Genomic DNA, 15,492 nt, shown 5'->3' on the forward strand with positions numbered 1-15,492 from the left:
TATGTTAGCACATATCCCCCCAGGGATTTGCTCTGACCCACAGATGTAATTGTGCCCCACAGAGACAATATCCAAGCAGGGAAACCTGCACCACACTCCACATCCTACAGCACAAGCCCTGGCTCTGGTGGGTCTGTACAGCCATGGTGGCACTGGAATGGGCAGCTCTGCATGGTGGCAGAGAAGCCGGGTCTATGCCTCATCTCCCCTGCCCAGACCACCACTGTCACGCTGGTAGAGATGCTCCTGGGGTGCTGAGGGCATCCATCTCTGCTGCCAATCGCCCTTGAACTGGCAGGTACTGGGGCTGCCTGTTTTCCCATGCACTGCCTTTGCCCCAGGGCAGCACATCCACAGCTGCTGGGAGTTTGCTGCAGGCAAGGGGAGGGTATGGACACAGTAGTGCTTGCAGAGCTGGGGGGAGCAGCACAGTGCCAGTCCTTCAGCCGTTTGTTCTACCACTGGTGTGCAGAGTGGATAAATGCAGCCCTTCATGCTGCTAAAATGCCCTTTCTCAAAGCCTGTACCATGGATTGGAGGGCAAGGTGGGCACAAAGTCAGTGCAAGTTGCTCAGATGGGCCAACTGCGTGCAGCCCACCCTAATGGGGCTGAGGTTGAGCCAGGGGCTCATGGCACGTTGTAGTTCGTGGGGCTTTGCTACCCCTCTAATGCAGCTGCACCCCAGCCCAGCCCTCTCTCAATAATGCTGATCAGCCCTTTCTTCTTGCAAGGACCTTGCTGTGGTTGTGGGTGGTTTGTAGCTATTGACTGAAAGGAGCTGGATCAATACACAATCTGTATTGCCTTTGTGGTTGGGAATCCTCCAAAACAGTTAAATGCTTGGACAGGCCCAAAAGAGGATGTTGCAGCTGGGGATCATGACCCCAGCAGATGCCTGCTCCCGTGGGGCCACCCTGCCTTTCCCAAATATCCCCATGGGGTGATTCCCAGCTCATGGGAACGACTGTGAACCTCACAGGCAGGGCTCGGATGCCAGCACATGGAGATCAGCTTACCGTCCTGAGGCAGGACAGTCTCGTGCATAGACCCAGCGGGCTGTACCCAATAACTACTACCTGGAATAACCTTCATTTTGGGACATGATTCCAGCCTTGAAGCCTTTCAGATGCACAAGTGTCCCAGTAGAGCTGAAAGCACCAAGCCATCCAACATCCCCCATGCCAAGGCTGAGATGCCATTGCTGGGGCTGTACAGAGCTGCTTGGAGGTCAGAACCACAGCCCTTAACCGAAGAGGGCCTGCAGACCGCAATGCCTTAAAAATTTCTCTTTACACATTAATTTTCCTGGGAGAACCCCATGGCTTGGAGAGTTAATAAGAGCATCAGCTAAATGGGGAGGGAGACAAATGGCATGGAGGAGCTTCAATGCTACACTTCCCTGCTACAATTTCCAAGGCGCTTTTGCCAGCTTACGTCGACAGCTTAAGGCTTTCATCTGCTGCTGCATCAGTCAACCACCAGCAGCTCATAATGCCCAGCCTGGCTGGAAAGAGAACAAGCAGCTTCGAAAAATCGCAGCCCCAATTCTTGCTGCCAGCCCTAGTGCTCAGGGCAGGGGCAGGAGCCGAACAGGCCTGGAGAAGGGGCAGGGCAGGGGATGCAGGTGAAGAGCAGGTGGGGAGAAGATGCTTTTGGCAAGCAGAAGAAGAGCAGATTAGTGGAGTTTTTGTTATTTTTTTTTTAATGGGGACTCCCTGTGAAACACTAGCATATTTTTCAAGGACTTTTCCCAGTGGTGGCATATCACTGGAGATGATCTACCATTAAAATTATCATTACTGATTGATTAAAGAAAAACCGCCCCTGCCTTAAGCCCAGCCAATGCACCACCTTCCCTTGGTGATGGTGCTGTTGGAAAACTAGAACGCCACCACCAAACCCTTTAAATGGGAGGTTCAAAAGGGTTGACCCAAGGGTGAGGATCAGATCCACAACACCATCCAGAAAGAAAAATCACCCACCATATCTCCAGAGCGATTAGATCCTGCAAGAAGGTGATTTGTTAACGCCGCGGGTCCGTCTCTTTTGTGTGGAGCCCAGACATCTGGCAGAAGCACGAGGGGCCGGTGGTGGCCGGCTCCATCCCCATTGCCGGCCAGCGAGCTGCGCTCATTGAAACACTGACCGTGATTCTCATGCAAATGGCTGGATGGTGAGAACAGATGTGAAACATTTGGTTCTGTTCTTGTTGGCTTGTAAAGAAATAATGCGACTGGAAGGGGGGAAAAAAGGGGCCAAGCAGGGTGCGGGGGGAGAAAGTTTATAACAATGGTTCTCCCTTGGTGGCCCGAAGCAATGGAGTTTATGTCAGGCTGTGCCAAATTCATATCTGTAAGTGAATGGGACTAGCCCTGTCAAGCTTTGAGGTAGGGGCAATACACAAATATTATAAATACAGGGAAGTGTAGAAGCTGTGTCATGTCCAGTGTGGAGCCATCAATCATCTCCTTCCCGTCCTGAGTTTATAAAGTGGTTTCTGACGGTACATAGACAGTTTATGCCGGCCGTGTGGACTGGCTGGAAAAGCTGACTGCATGCTCCAAGTATGTCGCATATGCTCTCAGGGAGCTCCAGCAATGAGGTGCCCTGGCAGGTTTTGTTGATATTAGCAGACTGAAAGAAAAAAATTCACCGGTGCAAAGACACAGGCAAGCCGAAAATGCAACCCATTCTCTGGCTGACCCTGACTAGAAGGAGCATGGGGCATCTGTCCCATCCTTCCCCATGCCCTTGTTCAGCTCACAGGATGGGGAAATGGGGCTGGTGGGAGAAGAAATCTAGTGGTGACACAGATGTATGATGATGCTCCGTCTTCTCTGCCACTTTTCACCACAGCTCAGTAACTACAGAGTTACTGTTGTTTGTTGGCATGGGATGCCCATCCAGACATAGCTGTGTCTTCAAAAACGTGTATGAGGCCCTTTTTCTGTGAACATCCATGCAGAGAAACCTATGAAGACACACAACCCTCAGTGAAAAATATGCATGACATGGAGATGCATAGACCTTGCACGTTGCAAACATGCAGATGCTCCCCCCAACCTTATGCATGCCCACACCTCCGTCTGCCCTCTTGTGCATGTCTGCAACACAAATGCTTATACACAGACAAGAGCATCCCTTTGCACGCACACACACTGGATCCTGAGCTTGACTTTTCCCTTCTTTATCTATCTGGATACCTCTGAGCTGGGACACAAGCTCACAAAATGAAGGGGAACCTCAAGGCTGAGCTTTTCTCACCTTCAGTAGTGACAGCCCTCCCAGCATATTGCTGCAGGTGCCTCTGACAGTTCCCAGGAGGGAGGGAAAGGCTCATGGGTGAACATGGAGGCCAGGAAGGGAGTAGAGAGGGCGGGAAGGGGGAGCCTGAGGACTGGGGGAGCTGAGAAGTGCCAGATTTGGTTACTGCGTGGCAGATGTGGAGGCCAAGAAGAGCTGTTGCTGGCTGTCAACGTGTTCAGACTAACCTGACCTCATCTCAGCCCTCTTCCCTGTGCAGAGGAGGTGACCACGTCTCCCTGGGCATGTCCAACTGAGGCTGTCTAACCTCCACCCAACCCCACTGCTTCTCTCAGCCGAACCTCACATGCAGCTGTGTCGAGGGAAAGGTGTCTGCTTATGTTTTGTGAAGCACTAAAGATAATGTTTTGAAACAGCCAAGCTGACGACTGCCTGCGCAGCTCAGTAATTACACACTTGGCGCCGTGCTGAACATGCAAATTAGGCCTAAAATGACACTGGGATGTTGTGCTCCCAAGTTGTCAAAAGCTCAGTCCTGGGATTGCCTCCAAAACCCTCCAGCGCCTGGGACACGATCGCCAGCCGGGTGCTCCCCGGGGGGATGCTGGCTCTTGGGGTTGAGAGTTGCATCCCACTCCAGTCCTATCCAGACCTCATCCCAGTGGGGCGATGGGCTTCTCTGCGAGCTGGCACGTGGGTATGAATCCCCATAAACATGCCGGCACACACTGGCAGGTGTGTGCGGACATGCTGCCAAATGCACAACAGGGCAGGTTCGCCCCCCCGGGGATTTTTCTGGTGGGTTTGGTGCAGCAGACGCTGTTGCTCAGCCATCACCCAGCTCGGTCTCAAAGCCTCAGCGAGTTATCCAGGCGTGACTTCACCCACCGCTGAAGCACAGCCATCTCAGAGCTGGCAGCGTTTTTTAGCATCGCCTAGCAGGAGCGCGGGCTGTCTGAGGATGGGATGCTAAGAATACGGTATTCATCCCAAACTCCTGGGGTGATGCAAGCAGGCCAAATTTCCCATACAAGGCAGGAATGCGCGTCTCTCGTTCCCCCTTCCAGCAGGAACTAATGCTATGTTACTGCTTTGCTTCCTTTTAAAGTGCTCTCTTCAGCCCAGCAAAGCCAATAAGCGGAGCTGTCACCAGCTCCGCTCAGCCAGGACGGAGCAGGAGCAGCAGCGCAGGGTCTCCCGGGGAGGGGGCAAAGCCGGTGCCCTTCCCTCTGCAGCACCCGGGGATTTGCGCGCTCTGAGGCTGGTTCGCTGGGGGTACATCGTTGCCCCTCTCTGCCTGCTGGTTACACTGTAGGGCTCGGTGTTTTCTGTGTGTTACAAATGCCCTGGGAGCATGGTGGGGCGCTGGGCTCAGGTCCTGTTGCTGGACCAGTTGTTTCCAGCTGTGGTTTCAGCTCCCCTGAAGGGGGGTGTGGGGTGTGGAGATTTCAAAGGGATCACATAGAAAGAGCAAGCCATGAGCCTCAAATCGATGCCTCTGCTTTCAACCCCCACACATACCATTGCTGTACAAAGGACAAGTTATCTCTTAAAACCAAACCTGCAGTGAAGGGACAAGCTCATGGGCTTTACACCCAGCCCTTCATCAGTGGGTCTCTGGCTCTTCTGTCCAGTGTGCTGCCCTTTCCCAGCCCTTTAGGAGCCTGAATCAGCCCTCAATGTTCTCCAAGCATTGGCTTATATCCAATAAAGTCAAATAAGCCCTTAACTTCAGAGCTGCTCAGTTAAGCCTTTGCAGAGAGAGAAGGCTTTGTACACTCGCTCATGAGGAGAGAAGTGAACCAAGACGTGCGTGCGCCATGGGCATCTCCCATCTCCACGTAGGGTGCACCTTGTCTCCAGTCCGGTCCTTGCAGTCATTTTCTCCAGCTGGCATGTCCATCCTGGACTGGGAAAACCTTACCAAGGATATCTCCATCAAAGCCAACCCTTTTCCAGGAAACAAGCCACTTTTCCCAAAAGCACATTTTTAACAGGAAAAAAAGTTTTATCAACAGTTTGAAACCAGCCTTCCCTGTGTGTTTAATATCGAACCATAAATGCAGATTTAGGGTTTAATTTTCCCTGTATTGTTTTCATTGTCTGGCTTGGCATTTTTTTTAAAAATAGAGAATAATATTAAAAAGCACAAAAGGCCTGGAAGGTATTTATTGTTGTTCCAACCCGCAGCCAGTCACAACTGTATCAAACCCAGCACAATGAAGCACGCAGCGCACAAATAAAACGAGACACAAACAAAGGTAATAAAAGAGACAAGTATCTGTTTCAAAAGCACTGGAAGAGCAGCAGGAGTGTAACTACTTCATGTTCCAGCTAATATAGCTGTCTGGAGTGATCCTCAGAAAGCTATACCAGGGAGCAGTTTATGGGTTTCCCTTGGAGAGCTCTTGTAGATATTTGCCTGCAGTGGCTGAGGACCACTGGGAATGCTGGGGAGGTGTTCATCATTTTGGTTTGCCAGCCCAGCTAACAAACCCACTGTTTGGGGTGTCTGGATAGCGCACCCTGCACCCCTGGCTGTAGGCACGGACGTGTAGACAGGGCGTCATGCCGTTAGTCTCAGGACGTGCCCGATGCTGGGTTACTCCAAGAGTGATTCTTTTCATGGATGAGAGCTGCTGATACATAAGCACTCTTGGGTGTAACAGCTCGCTTCAGGTGCGCAACAATCCTATGTGCAGATTTGTGCTGAGCACGGCACATCCTCATCTCTGCCACCTGCCCTGGCTCTCCAGGCAGAAATCCATTGCTTCTCGCAGCCCTATGCCACCTGGGGAGGGGTAGATGTTGTTCAAGCCAAGCCAGAATGACGTAATGCCTTTCCCCATCTGACAAAAGCCAAGATGAGCGTTCAGCTCAGCACCCAGACTCCTCAATGTACCACCCAGACGTCTCAGTGTAGCTCTTAGACCTCTCCATGTACTTGCTCTTCGGGCTCACAGCCCTTTGCAGCCAAGCAACTCCCACCTTGGCCCCACGGTACCAGCTTGCCTGGTGTAAAGGGGACCTTGCTGGCTCTTGGAGTGCACTGGGGTGGGCCGGGGGGGGTGGGGGTGGGGGGCTGCAGCCATTAGCATGGTGCAAACAGCCTCCCTTATGCAGACAGGGTGGGTGGTTGTGTGCCTGTGGGGTACGTCGTCCATGACTGGCAACGTACCCCACGCACCTTGTGTGTTTTAGATGGCTGAGGAGTCTGACAGATGCAGTGCCAGTCCCCTGAGGTTGCTGGTTGCAGTAAGTCCCACTAGCTGAGGTCCATGGGGCTGCTCCTCGTCTGGACCTGCCCCTGGCTGAGCACCAGAGGTGGGCTCAGCGCACCGGTGAGGATCCCGGTCACTTCATGTGCTGCAAAAGGAGCTGGGGCGAGCAGGCACCCAGCTGAGCATCTCAGCAAAGCACCAAGGCTGTCGAATTCGCCCTGCCTGGCTCTGCTGCCTCCCAGCTTGTTCCGCTATCACAGCAGCCTGAAGTAGTGGTAGGCCACCAAAACCACTGCTGGGAGCTGTGGCTTCAGTAAACCTGGGAGAGGCGTGATCGGTCCCGCTGGCCCTGGAGGGTCTTGTAGCCCACTCCAGTCTTTGGGAAACACTGATGCAGCTGCTTTCATGGGAGGCTGAGCCGTTAACGAGCTGCAGAGGCCCTCCAGATAAATCATCAGCCCGTATATCTCGGGGAAGGACAAACAGAGATCATTTAAACGTCAGCCCTTTTGCCCCCTAGATTATATTGTGCATGACAAAGTGCCCCGGTCCAGGCCATGCTCTCCTCTCCTTTATGGCAGGAGCATCACCCGGAGCGCGATGGCCACGTTGGGAAGGGCAGGTCCGGAAATCAGGACCCTGCCTGCAGCAGCCGGGCAGCCACGTCTGGCAGTCCCGAGCTCCCATCGGGACTTTGAATCCCATTCAGTCTCCTTCTCTTACCGGTTCTTATTAATTCATGCTCCTGAGCCGAGGCCTCCCAGATGTCCTCACATCTTGTGCCAGCTCTCTAATCAAGTTGGCCTATTCTCCATCCCCGCTGGGCAGGAGGTATCAGATACAAGGTGGACAGAGTGCCATGGCCAGACGTCAGGTACAGAGATATGTTGCTTCCTGCCTCAGCCAAAGCAGGACTAAGATTTCATCCACTTTCTGCTCACAGGTGTGTTTGTTTTTTGGGTGCAGGCATCGCATATTCTGCAACAGGCCAAGTAATTTTGTCAGGTTAAGTGAGTGAAGGCTGAAAATACTCCCTCAAGCCTTTTTTTTCTTTTTTTTTTTTTTCTGGTCTATATGATACTTCCTATGGATACTCTTGTCCTTCCAGTAAAAAAAATAATATTAAAAACAAAAGAAAAATCCTGTCCCTACATTTTTAGTGTCTATGGCTCAATATTTCAGGATACCTTTTCAATGAAACCCCCATCACTGGACATGCTGCTCGGCTCTCCAACACACCTCCAGCACCTGCCCCTACCTGCTCAGCCCCCATGGTGACGCTCCGTGGGGATGCAGTTCCCGTTCCCAGTGCTCGCATGGGTCCACCGCTGCCCTGTACACCCTCGGCACACGCTGCACCTAACGAGGGCTCTGCAGATCTCATAAGAGAAAGACCACAGTTCCTTTTTTAAGGAACATTCAGCTGGGACCTCGCTGCGCCAGGCTCTGTACATCCACCCGTGCTCTGCCCCAAAAAGCTCGGTGGAGCCGGAACCTGCCTGGGACCCTGGGAGTGCTGGGATGAGGCCAGCAGCCACAGTCCTCCTGCCACCACTGCCAGCCTGGGGCTGGGGACATCCCAGGGCTGCCCAGGCGACAGCAGCAGCTCATCCCTGGCACCTGAGTCCCGCTCCCGGGCATTTCCCACCAGCCCACGCCACGCCACACCTCACCGCCTGCCGGTCCCGCCGGCTCTCGAGGACAATGCATGTCCCTACAATCCAAAGGCAAAAAGTCCTTGAACTTTCTGTGTGATTTCAAGGGGGGGAAAGCCCAGGAGATTACCGAGATCAATAGAGGATTTGGGTAAAACAGGACCCGCCATTGACTCCTCCCTCTCCTCCGGGCTCTCAAATCCTCGGCTGGTGCTGGCCTGTCCCCATTAGCTATTGTTCCTATTCATTTTAGATGAAGGGGCTTTTGTTGAAGGAGCCCATGCAGGGTCACATCGCCCCTCGGTTATCAATCTGTTTCTCTCTCCTCTGTCCCATACTCCATCTCCCCGGTACAATGGGATGTTTTCTTCGGCAGCAGCTTCCTGACAGGCAGCGGTTCCCTTTGCCTTCAGACCTTATAATCATTTGTTAAGCTATGCTAGCCTCGGGCTCCCCGGTCCCTTTTCCACCATACTCCCAGTTTAACCCCTGATCCCATCTATGCTACGGGTCACCGGGAAAGGGGAAAAAATACAGGCGGCCCAGTGGGGCTGGCGCAGGCTGTGCATGCACGAGGCATCCGAGCTGGAAGCCTGCCACTTTCCCAATTGTACGGGAGCACCTGGAAATTTCAGATAGTGGAAGCGAAGGCTTCAGTTCTTGTTTGCCAAAGCGACAGAGGATTTGGGTTGCTGAGTTTAAGCCTTTACAGACTCGCTTGCCGAAGGGCTCTCCTGGTAAGCGGGTCTGTTTCCACGGTGGCCCATGAAGGGACCCCAAAAGAAGGGTATCCCAAAACAGCCCATTTGGAATAGGAAGCCTTGCTAACGGGCTGCTGCTGGTGGTGGAGGCGGGATTTTGGCACCAGCCGTGCTGGGAGAAGAGCCCCGCTTGCTCTCAGAAGCAGCACCAGAAACGACTTGTGGAGCGGAGCATTCCTCGGTGTGGGGGAGGCAGGAGGGAAGCGAGCAATAAAATAATAAATAGATAAAAGGAGAAAGGAACGACCGAGCAAGGTAAGGAACGAGTGCAAACAGGACCGACAGAGGAGAGCCTGCCAGGACCATCCCCGGGCTGAGCCCACGCCAGCAACAGGGCCGGTGCCAGGGAGCCGTGAGTCACGGGCACGATGCGCAGCCCTTCGAGCTGGGGTGGCTGCGCTCGCCTCTACCCTGCCAGCCCACCGGGGAGGGTGATCGCATGCCCACGCGCCCGCCACGGCACGCGGAGCTCCCCTGGACCCCGGGGGATCCCGGCAGCCCGAGGCACCCCGCTGCTGCCAGGCTGTGGGAAAGGCCCGCTGGTGTCTGGGATGGGGTGTAGGGAAAGGCTTTGAAATAGCTAGATCGATCAATGCGGCAGGAATTTAAGGGGAAAAGAAAGAGGCTGCGCTGACAGTGTTAAGTCAGTTGTGTAAGAGGCTGAGTAAAATGGAAAGCACCTTTTGCTCCAAGTCTCTATGTCATTAAAAAACCCCCACGTTATCCCTGAGAAGGGTTATTTTTGCTTTAGGGCTAAAACAGGTAAGAGGTGTAAATTCTTGGAACTGCATGTCATGACGTCAGCCACCCAATTTTTCTGGCTTTATAGCACAGCGTTCACCGAATGGTCTTTGCACCGAGAGAAATTATCTAAACACAAGGACAAAACCAGCCTGCTAATAAACCTGTATGGAATCTCATATTTGCAGCTGTACTAGCAGAATCTGCAGCAATATGGGGGAGAGAGGGGTGAAACTATTCACTCTTTTATTTCCCTGTATCGCCCTTTTTACCAGGTAAGACACCTTCCTTCTCAGAGAGCTATTGCTGGCTGCTGGAAGCCACCGGTGCCTTCAGCCCCAGCAGGCAGAAACGATGAGTCAGGTTCTGAAAAAAATCACAAGATTGCCTTAAATATCGTAAGGCTGTTTTAAACACAGATATATTTGGCTTATTGCTTTCTAGACACCGAAACTTTTTAAATAGACTCTGGTCATATTTTCCCTAGGCAACTAGTGACTTTTTAGAGGCGAGCTGAGATTCTCACCAATATTTCCAGGAAAAAAGCAGCAAACATGAGTCCTGCGATACGATCACAGCATTAAACACTCGTCGTCCCTGTGCACTCTTTCACACCAATTTCACTTCCCTTTTCTTGTTTTCTCTGCTTCAAATGACTATTTATTCAAATAGAAAATGTAGCATTGTTCTAAGTGCCTAGAAAAAAAAGTATTATAATAACCAGCATAAAGAAGTCAAACCACTTTGCATTGATCGGGCTCCTTCTGCAGGGCCTACTCCAAAGCCCATTGATGTCAGCAAAGTCTTTTCATTGACTTCAATGAGCTGCGGATCACAGCCCAGATTTATAAAGGCATTTAGGCTCCTAATGATGTAAGTAGTTTGCCTAGAGGTGTTAGGGGCCTAACCTGCTTATAGCCTTTTGTAAATCACACCAGGCATCTACTTACATGTTGAAGCATTGAAATACCTGAAACGCTACAGTATCTTGAAGCCACCAAATATACTGAGTTGGAATTATGCTTACTAATTTTAGATGAAGTGATCTGGCTGTGTTGCAGCTGCGGTGGGTATGGATTTGGAAATCCATATATTCAAGATAAGTTTCTTTGCTTAGAGAGGAAAAATGTCATAAAGTTGGGAGAAGATCTAATAGAATAATTCATTGCAAATAACATTTGTTATTAATTTTGGCCTGTTTACTATTTGGAAACACACTTTTATTAGCCAGCCAGCTCTGCAGATGGCTGATTATTATTCATTGCAATTTCTACCACCACCACCACCCCCCCCCCCCCTGCTTTTCATTGAATAATTTGTGGATACACCAGCTTTATTTCCAAGTAGTTGAAGTTTAATTCCTCAGCTAGGTCCACACCAAACAGAAGGGACAAAAAGAAGATCTAAGTCAAGTGTTTCATGTGCAAGTTTGTTTAAAAATTCTATAATCTATGACAAACATTTCAAATTAAAAGGGCATTCCCACAGGCAATGAAATAATGAAGCCCTTAGAATCAGGCAGCCGAGGCATGAAGCTGATAGCTATTTCCACATTTTATGTACTCTCAAAGGAGAAGACCAAATTCTGAGAGCAATGTCGTGTTGCGTTTGCAGATATTTCTTACCAACCGCGGGCCAGATTCCGCAGCCAGCCTAGGGGTAATTTGTTGAAGTGAGCAGGGAAAAGTCTGATTTCAGGTCTTTCGGTGCTGTATTCAGCACAGTGCTTAGTGCAACTGTTGGCTGTAATACTGAGAGTGTATTCTACACCCATGACAGTGGTTGCACTGGTTTTAAGGGGGCCTGTTCTTCCAGGTAGAGGTATTTGTGCATGTAGGGGTGGATATGATGGTCAGGCAAATCAGGAATTTGTGCTCAGGTACCAGAGGGGTGGGCAGGGGGTTGCGTGTAGTTCAAAAACTGGAGTGGACGGACAGAAAGTGCGGATGCAGTGCGGTCAGACGGACACCACGGGCCCATCGCGCTGCACACGCTGAACGGAAAAGTCCTGCGGAGTTCGGCTGACAAATGAGCCTGTCCGCGGGCGGCGGGGTGGATTTCCTACCGCAGCTCCAGCGGGCGGCTGGAAAGTAAGTCAGCATCCAGAGACAAGCTGTGGAGAACCGAGATCCCCTCTCGGCCCTGCGGGACATCCCCGCACCCCCCGGGACAGCCTCCGGGGCACCCCCGCACCCCCCGGACAGCCTCCCGGGCACCCCCGCATCCTTCTACCCCCCACCCGGGACAGCCTCCGGGGCACCCCCGCACCCCCCGGACAGCCTCCCGGGCACCCCCGCATCCTTCTAACCCCCACCCGGGACAGCCTCCCGGGCACCCCCGCATCCTTCTACCCCCCACCCGGGACAGCCTCCGGGGCACCCCCGCACCCCCCGGACAGCCTCCCGGGCACCCCCGCATCCTTCTAACCCCCACCCGGGACAGCCTCCCGGGGCACCCCCGCACCCCGCTCCACCCGAAGGAGCTCGGAAGCCGTTTCCCGGGGGCAGCCCCCACTGCCTCCCGCACCCCTCGGCTCTGCCGGGGCCGGGCCGGGGGGCGGCTCTGCCCCCCGCCCCCGCCGCGCCATTGGCCCGCCTCGCCCGCCCCGCTCCGCCCCGCGCCCGGCGATGTCTCCGCCGAAGTTTGCCGCGGCGGGCGCCGCACGTGGGAGCCCCCAGCACCGGCGGGGCTGCCGGCACCGCTTCGCACCCCCCCCCCCCCCGCCCCGGAACGGCAGCGGGGGCGGCGGCTTCTCCCCCCAACCACCCACCCCCGCCCCGCCCCGCCCGCGGGGGATGCCCCCCTGAAGCGCCGCCGCCGCCGCCGCCGCCGCCGCCGCGGCGTGGCCCCCGCGCTGGGGATGCGGCAGCGCGCAGCCCCCCGGCACCGCTGAGCGCTGCACGGAGGGGCCGCGCCGGGGGGCGGCCGCGGAGCATGGCCAGGGCGCCCGGCCGCCGCCTCGGGGTAGCATGGCCGTGAGCGCGGCGGCCGCCCCCGCCGCCGAGCCGCTGCCCCGCAGCATCTTCAAGAAGTTCCTGGTGATGCTCTGCTCCCTCCTCATGTCCCTCTACGTCTTCTACTGCCTGGCCGACCGCTGCCAGACCCTGCCCGGACCCATCATCGCCGCCGGCGCCGCCTCGGAGGAGGAGGAGGGCGGCGGCGGCGGGTACCTGGGGGGCTCGGCCGAGCTGCCCCCCTGGCAGGCGGCGGCGGCGCGGCGGAAGCGGCTGCTGCAGCGGCTCAAGCAGCGGCGGCGGCGGCAGGAGGCGGCGCCGGGCGAGGAGGTGCCGGCCGGGGGCGGCGGGAGCCGGGCCGGCGGCTCGGGCGGCGGCGGGGGCAGCGCGGCGGGCACGCCCGGCACCCTGACGCTGCTGCTGGGCGAGGGCACCAAGCGGCTGCCGCAGGCCATCAACATCGGCGTGAAGAAGGGGGGGACGCGGGCGCTGCTGGAGTTCCTGCGGGTGCACCCCGACGTCCGCGCCGTCGGCGCCGAGCCCCACTTCTTCGACCGCAACTACGAGCGGGGACTCGCCTGGTACAGGTACGGGACGGGACGGGCCGGGCCGGGGCGGGCGGCGGCACCGCGGCGGGGCCGGGGCCGTGGCCGAGCCGGCAGTGCCCCCCGCTGGCCGCCGAGCCCCTCCGCCGCCCGCCCGCCCGCGTCTGCCGACCCCCGGCCCCGCTGCCCCAACCCCGCCTGCGGCCCCGAGCCCCGTCGCTGCCCCCCGAAGCCCCGGCCCCGCTCCCCAGACCCCCCCGCCCATCCTCTTCTCCCTCCCCGCACCCCCCAGCCTCGCTTCCCCCGGCCACCCTTCTCCGTTCCGCGGTTCCCCAGGCGGTCTTCCCCCCCGTCCCGTCCCCCCCCTCCACCCGTTCTCCCGTCCCTGCTCCCAAATCCCCCAGCCCTTCTCTCCCCCCACACCCTCTTCCCTCCTCCCCGCCACCCCTCCTCCCTCCCCGCTGCCCAGCGCATCCCCCAGCGCTCCTGCCCCGGTGCAGGGTCCCCCCGGGGGTGCCTCTCCGCAGCCCGGGGTGCTGCCTGCGAGGGGCGGGGGCAATGGGAAGAACGGTGGGTGCCCCATCGCCCTGGGGACTGCACGGGGATGCTGAGACAGAACTAAACCCTCCCCCGAGGAGCACAGTCCCCCCAACTTCTTGCTGTTCCCCGCTTTTCTTGGCGGGGGGGAGCTTTGCAAAACCTGTGGCTCGTCCTAACTCCCAGCCAAGCCACCCCACAGCCCCGGCTGCCTCCCCTTGCAAAGCATCGTACGATCACCTCCTGCAATTCCCAGCCCAGGGATGCAGCCGTTAAAGGCAGCTTTCCTATATTCGCTGAGGAGAAAAAAACCGTATTTCCCATGGAAATGTTTCAGCAGCCCGGTAATGAATAACCCCAAATATGTCAGCTCCAGGAGTGCAACCCACGCGCTCACCTTGCCTAAGAAACGAGCAAAAAGGTAGATGGGGTTCTTCTTTCAATTAGTTAGTGTTTCATTAAACCAAATAAAAGGTTATCATCTCCTTTAAAACGAGACAGTAAACGTTAAAGCCAAGGGGCAGGATTCTCATTAATGTTGTTTAGATGTTTTCCTTCTGTGTTTTAAAGTTAATAGAGGAGCGTCTTCTGGCAGATTCCCATGGAAAGGATTGGTTAGGGTGGGGGCGAAACTGCTTTTTTTGCAGAGTGTGTCTGTGTTTGTGGCTTTCTTGAATGAACAAGCAAAAAGGAGAAGATTTCGGGTACCCCCGGAGCTTGTTTTACTTTTGTGTTAAGCCCAGCTATTAGCAGCGAGGAGAGGATGATTTTGGCTCAGCTCGCAGTGACAGTACTGAAATGTGGAGTAGGATAGTACTGACAGTCCGAGTGTTTATGTAAAAGTCTTAACACGTGGAAGTGATGAGCTTCCTTGTGTATCCGCCAGTGTCAGAAACACGCCGAGTTTTTGCAGGCAGCAGAGTGTGGGTTCTCGGAGAAGAAAGATTTCCTTTCGTGTGGGCTGAAGCTGTCTACAGAATTATATTTTTAGTGTGCGCTTATCCAATTTCCACATGCTGACCCTGTATCAGAAAGGAAACATTAAAAACGAATCTGAAAACCCTCAAGAACTTTAATCAAGTCTTGACTTTGAAAAATAAACACATGGCTTTGGGGTGGCACCTACTGAAATTTATGGTGGATATGCAGAAAAGCTCATTTATCAAAGATGCTCTCGAAGCCTTGAGGAGCAGATGGCAGTGGGATAGACCCGCTTCTGGAAACGGTGCCTGAGTGAGGAGTGTAGACCTAGACAGAGGAGGAGCCACAGGCATTTAGGGCATAGTACAGTCCTCCGTGTAGGGGATTTAATTTTCCAGAGGTTTGGTCTTGATCTTGCAGCTCTCGCTCATTCGAGGTGCTGCCCTGCACGCTGTTTGTGTAATCATTATGTTTTAGCATTTCGTACATGAACTCTCCCATTAATTGCTGCAGTTTGTTTGTTCTGGTATTTGATGTACTGAATTTCACCTCTTTTTTTTTTTTTTTTATTAGCCCTGTGGAGGCTGAGGTACAGTGAATTCTTTGTATGGGATTATTCCTTTGAGACCTAATCTTGCCGGCTTTGCTTGTATGAGTAATCTTTACTAACACACTGAGTCCCGGCGTGATGGCAGAGCTGCGGTGTCAGCCCGCTGGTAACCAGTTACCAGCCTGTTATAAATACACATTTAAAAAAATATCTGTCTCTCTCCATGGGTTTGCTGTAATCTTTGATGAGGGTTCGGTGCCGGGGAAATCGCCAGATGTTTGCCAGGGGTCCTGATTTCTTATCTTTGGCATCAGAAGCTTAGGTTTCACGTGCATTTCTGTT

General features: G+C 54.5%; 1 protein-coding gene across 1 annotated transcript in view; it reads left to right on the plus strand.

Moving 5' to 3' along the window:
- Positions 1–12,288: 12,288 nt before the first annotated feature.
- Positions 12,289–15,492, plus strand: part of HS3ST3A1 (heparan sulfate-glucosamine 3-sulfotransferase 3A1) — a 40,991-nt gene continuing 37,787 nt past the window's right edge. The window contains exon 1 of the mRNA XM_049812698.1: positions 12,289–13,184. Coding sequence (XP_049668655.1) covers positions 12,613–13,184 — 572 coding nt within the window. The 5' untranslated portion in view covers positions 12,289–12,612. The remainder of the gene's footprint in view (positions 13,185–15,492) is intronic.

This window comes from Accipiter gentilis, chromosome 10, assembly GCF_929443795.1.
Source record: "Accipiter gentilis chromosome 10, bAccGen1.1, whole genome shotgun sequence".
NCBI lineage: Eukaryota > Metazoa > Chordata > Aves > Accipitriformes > Accipitridae > Astur > Astur gentilis.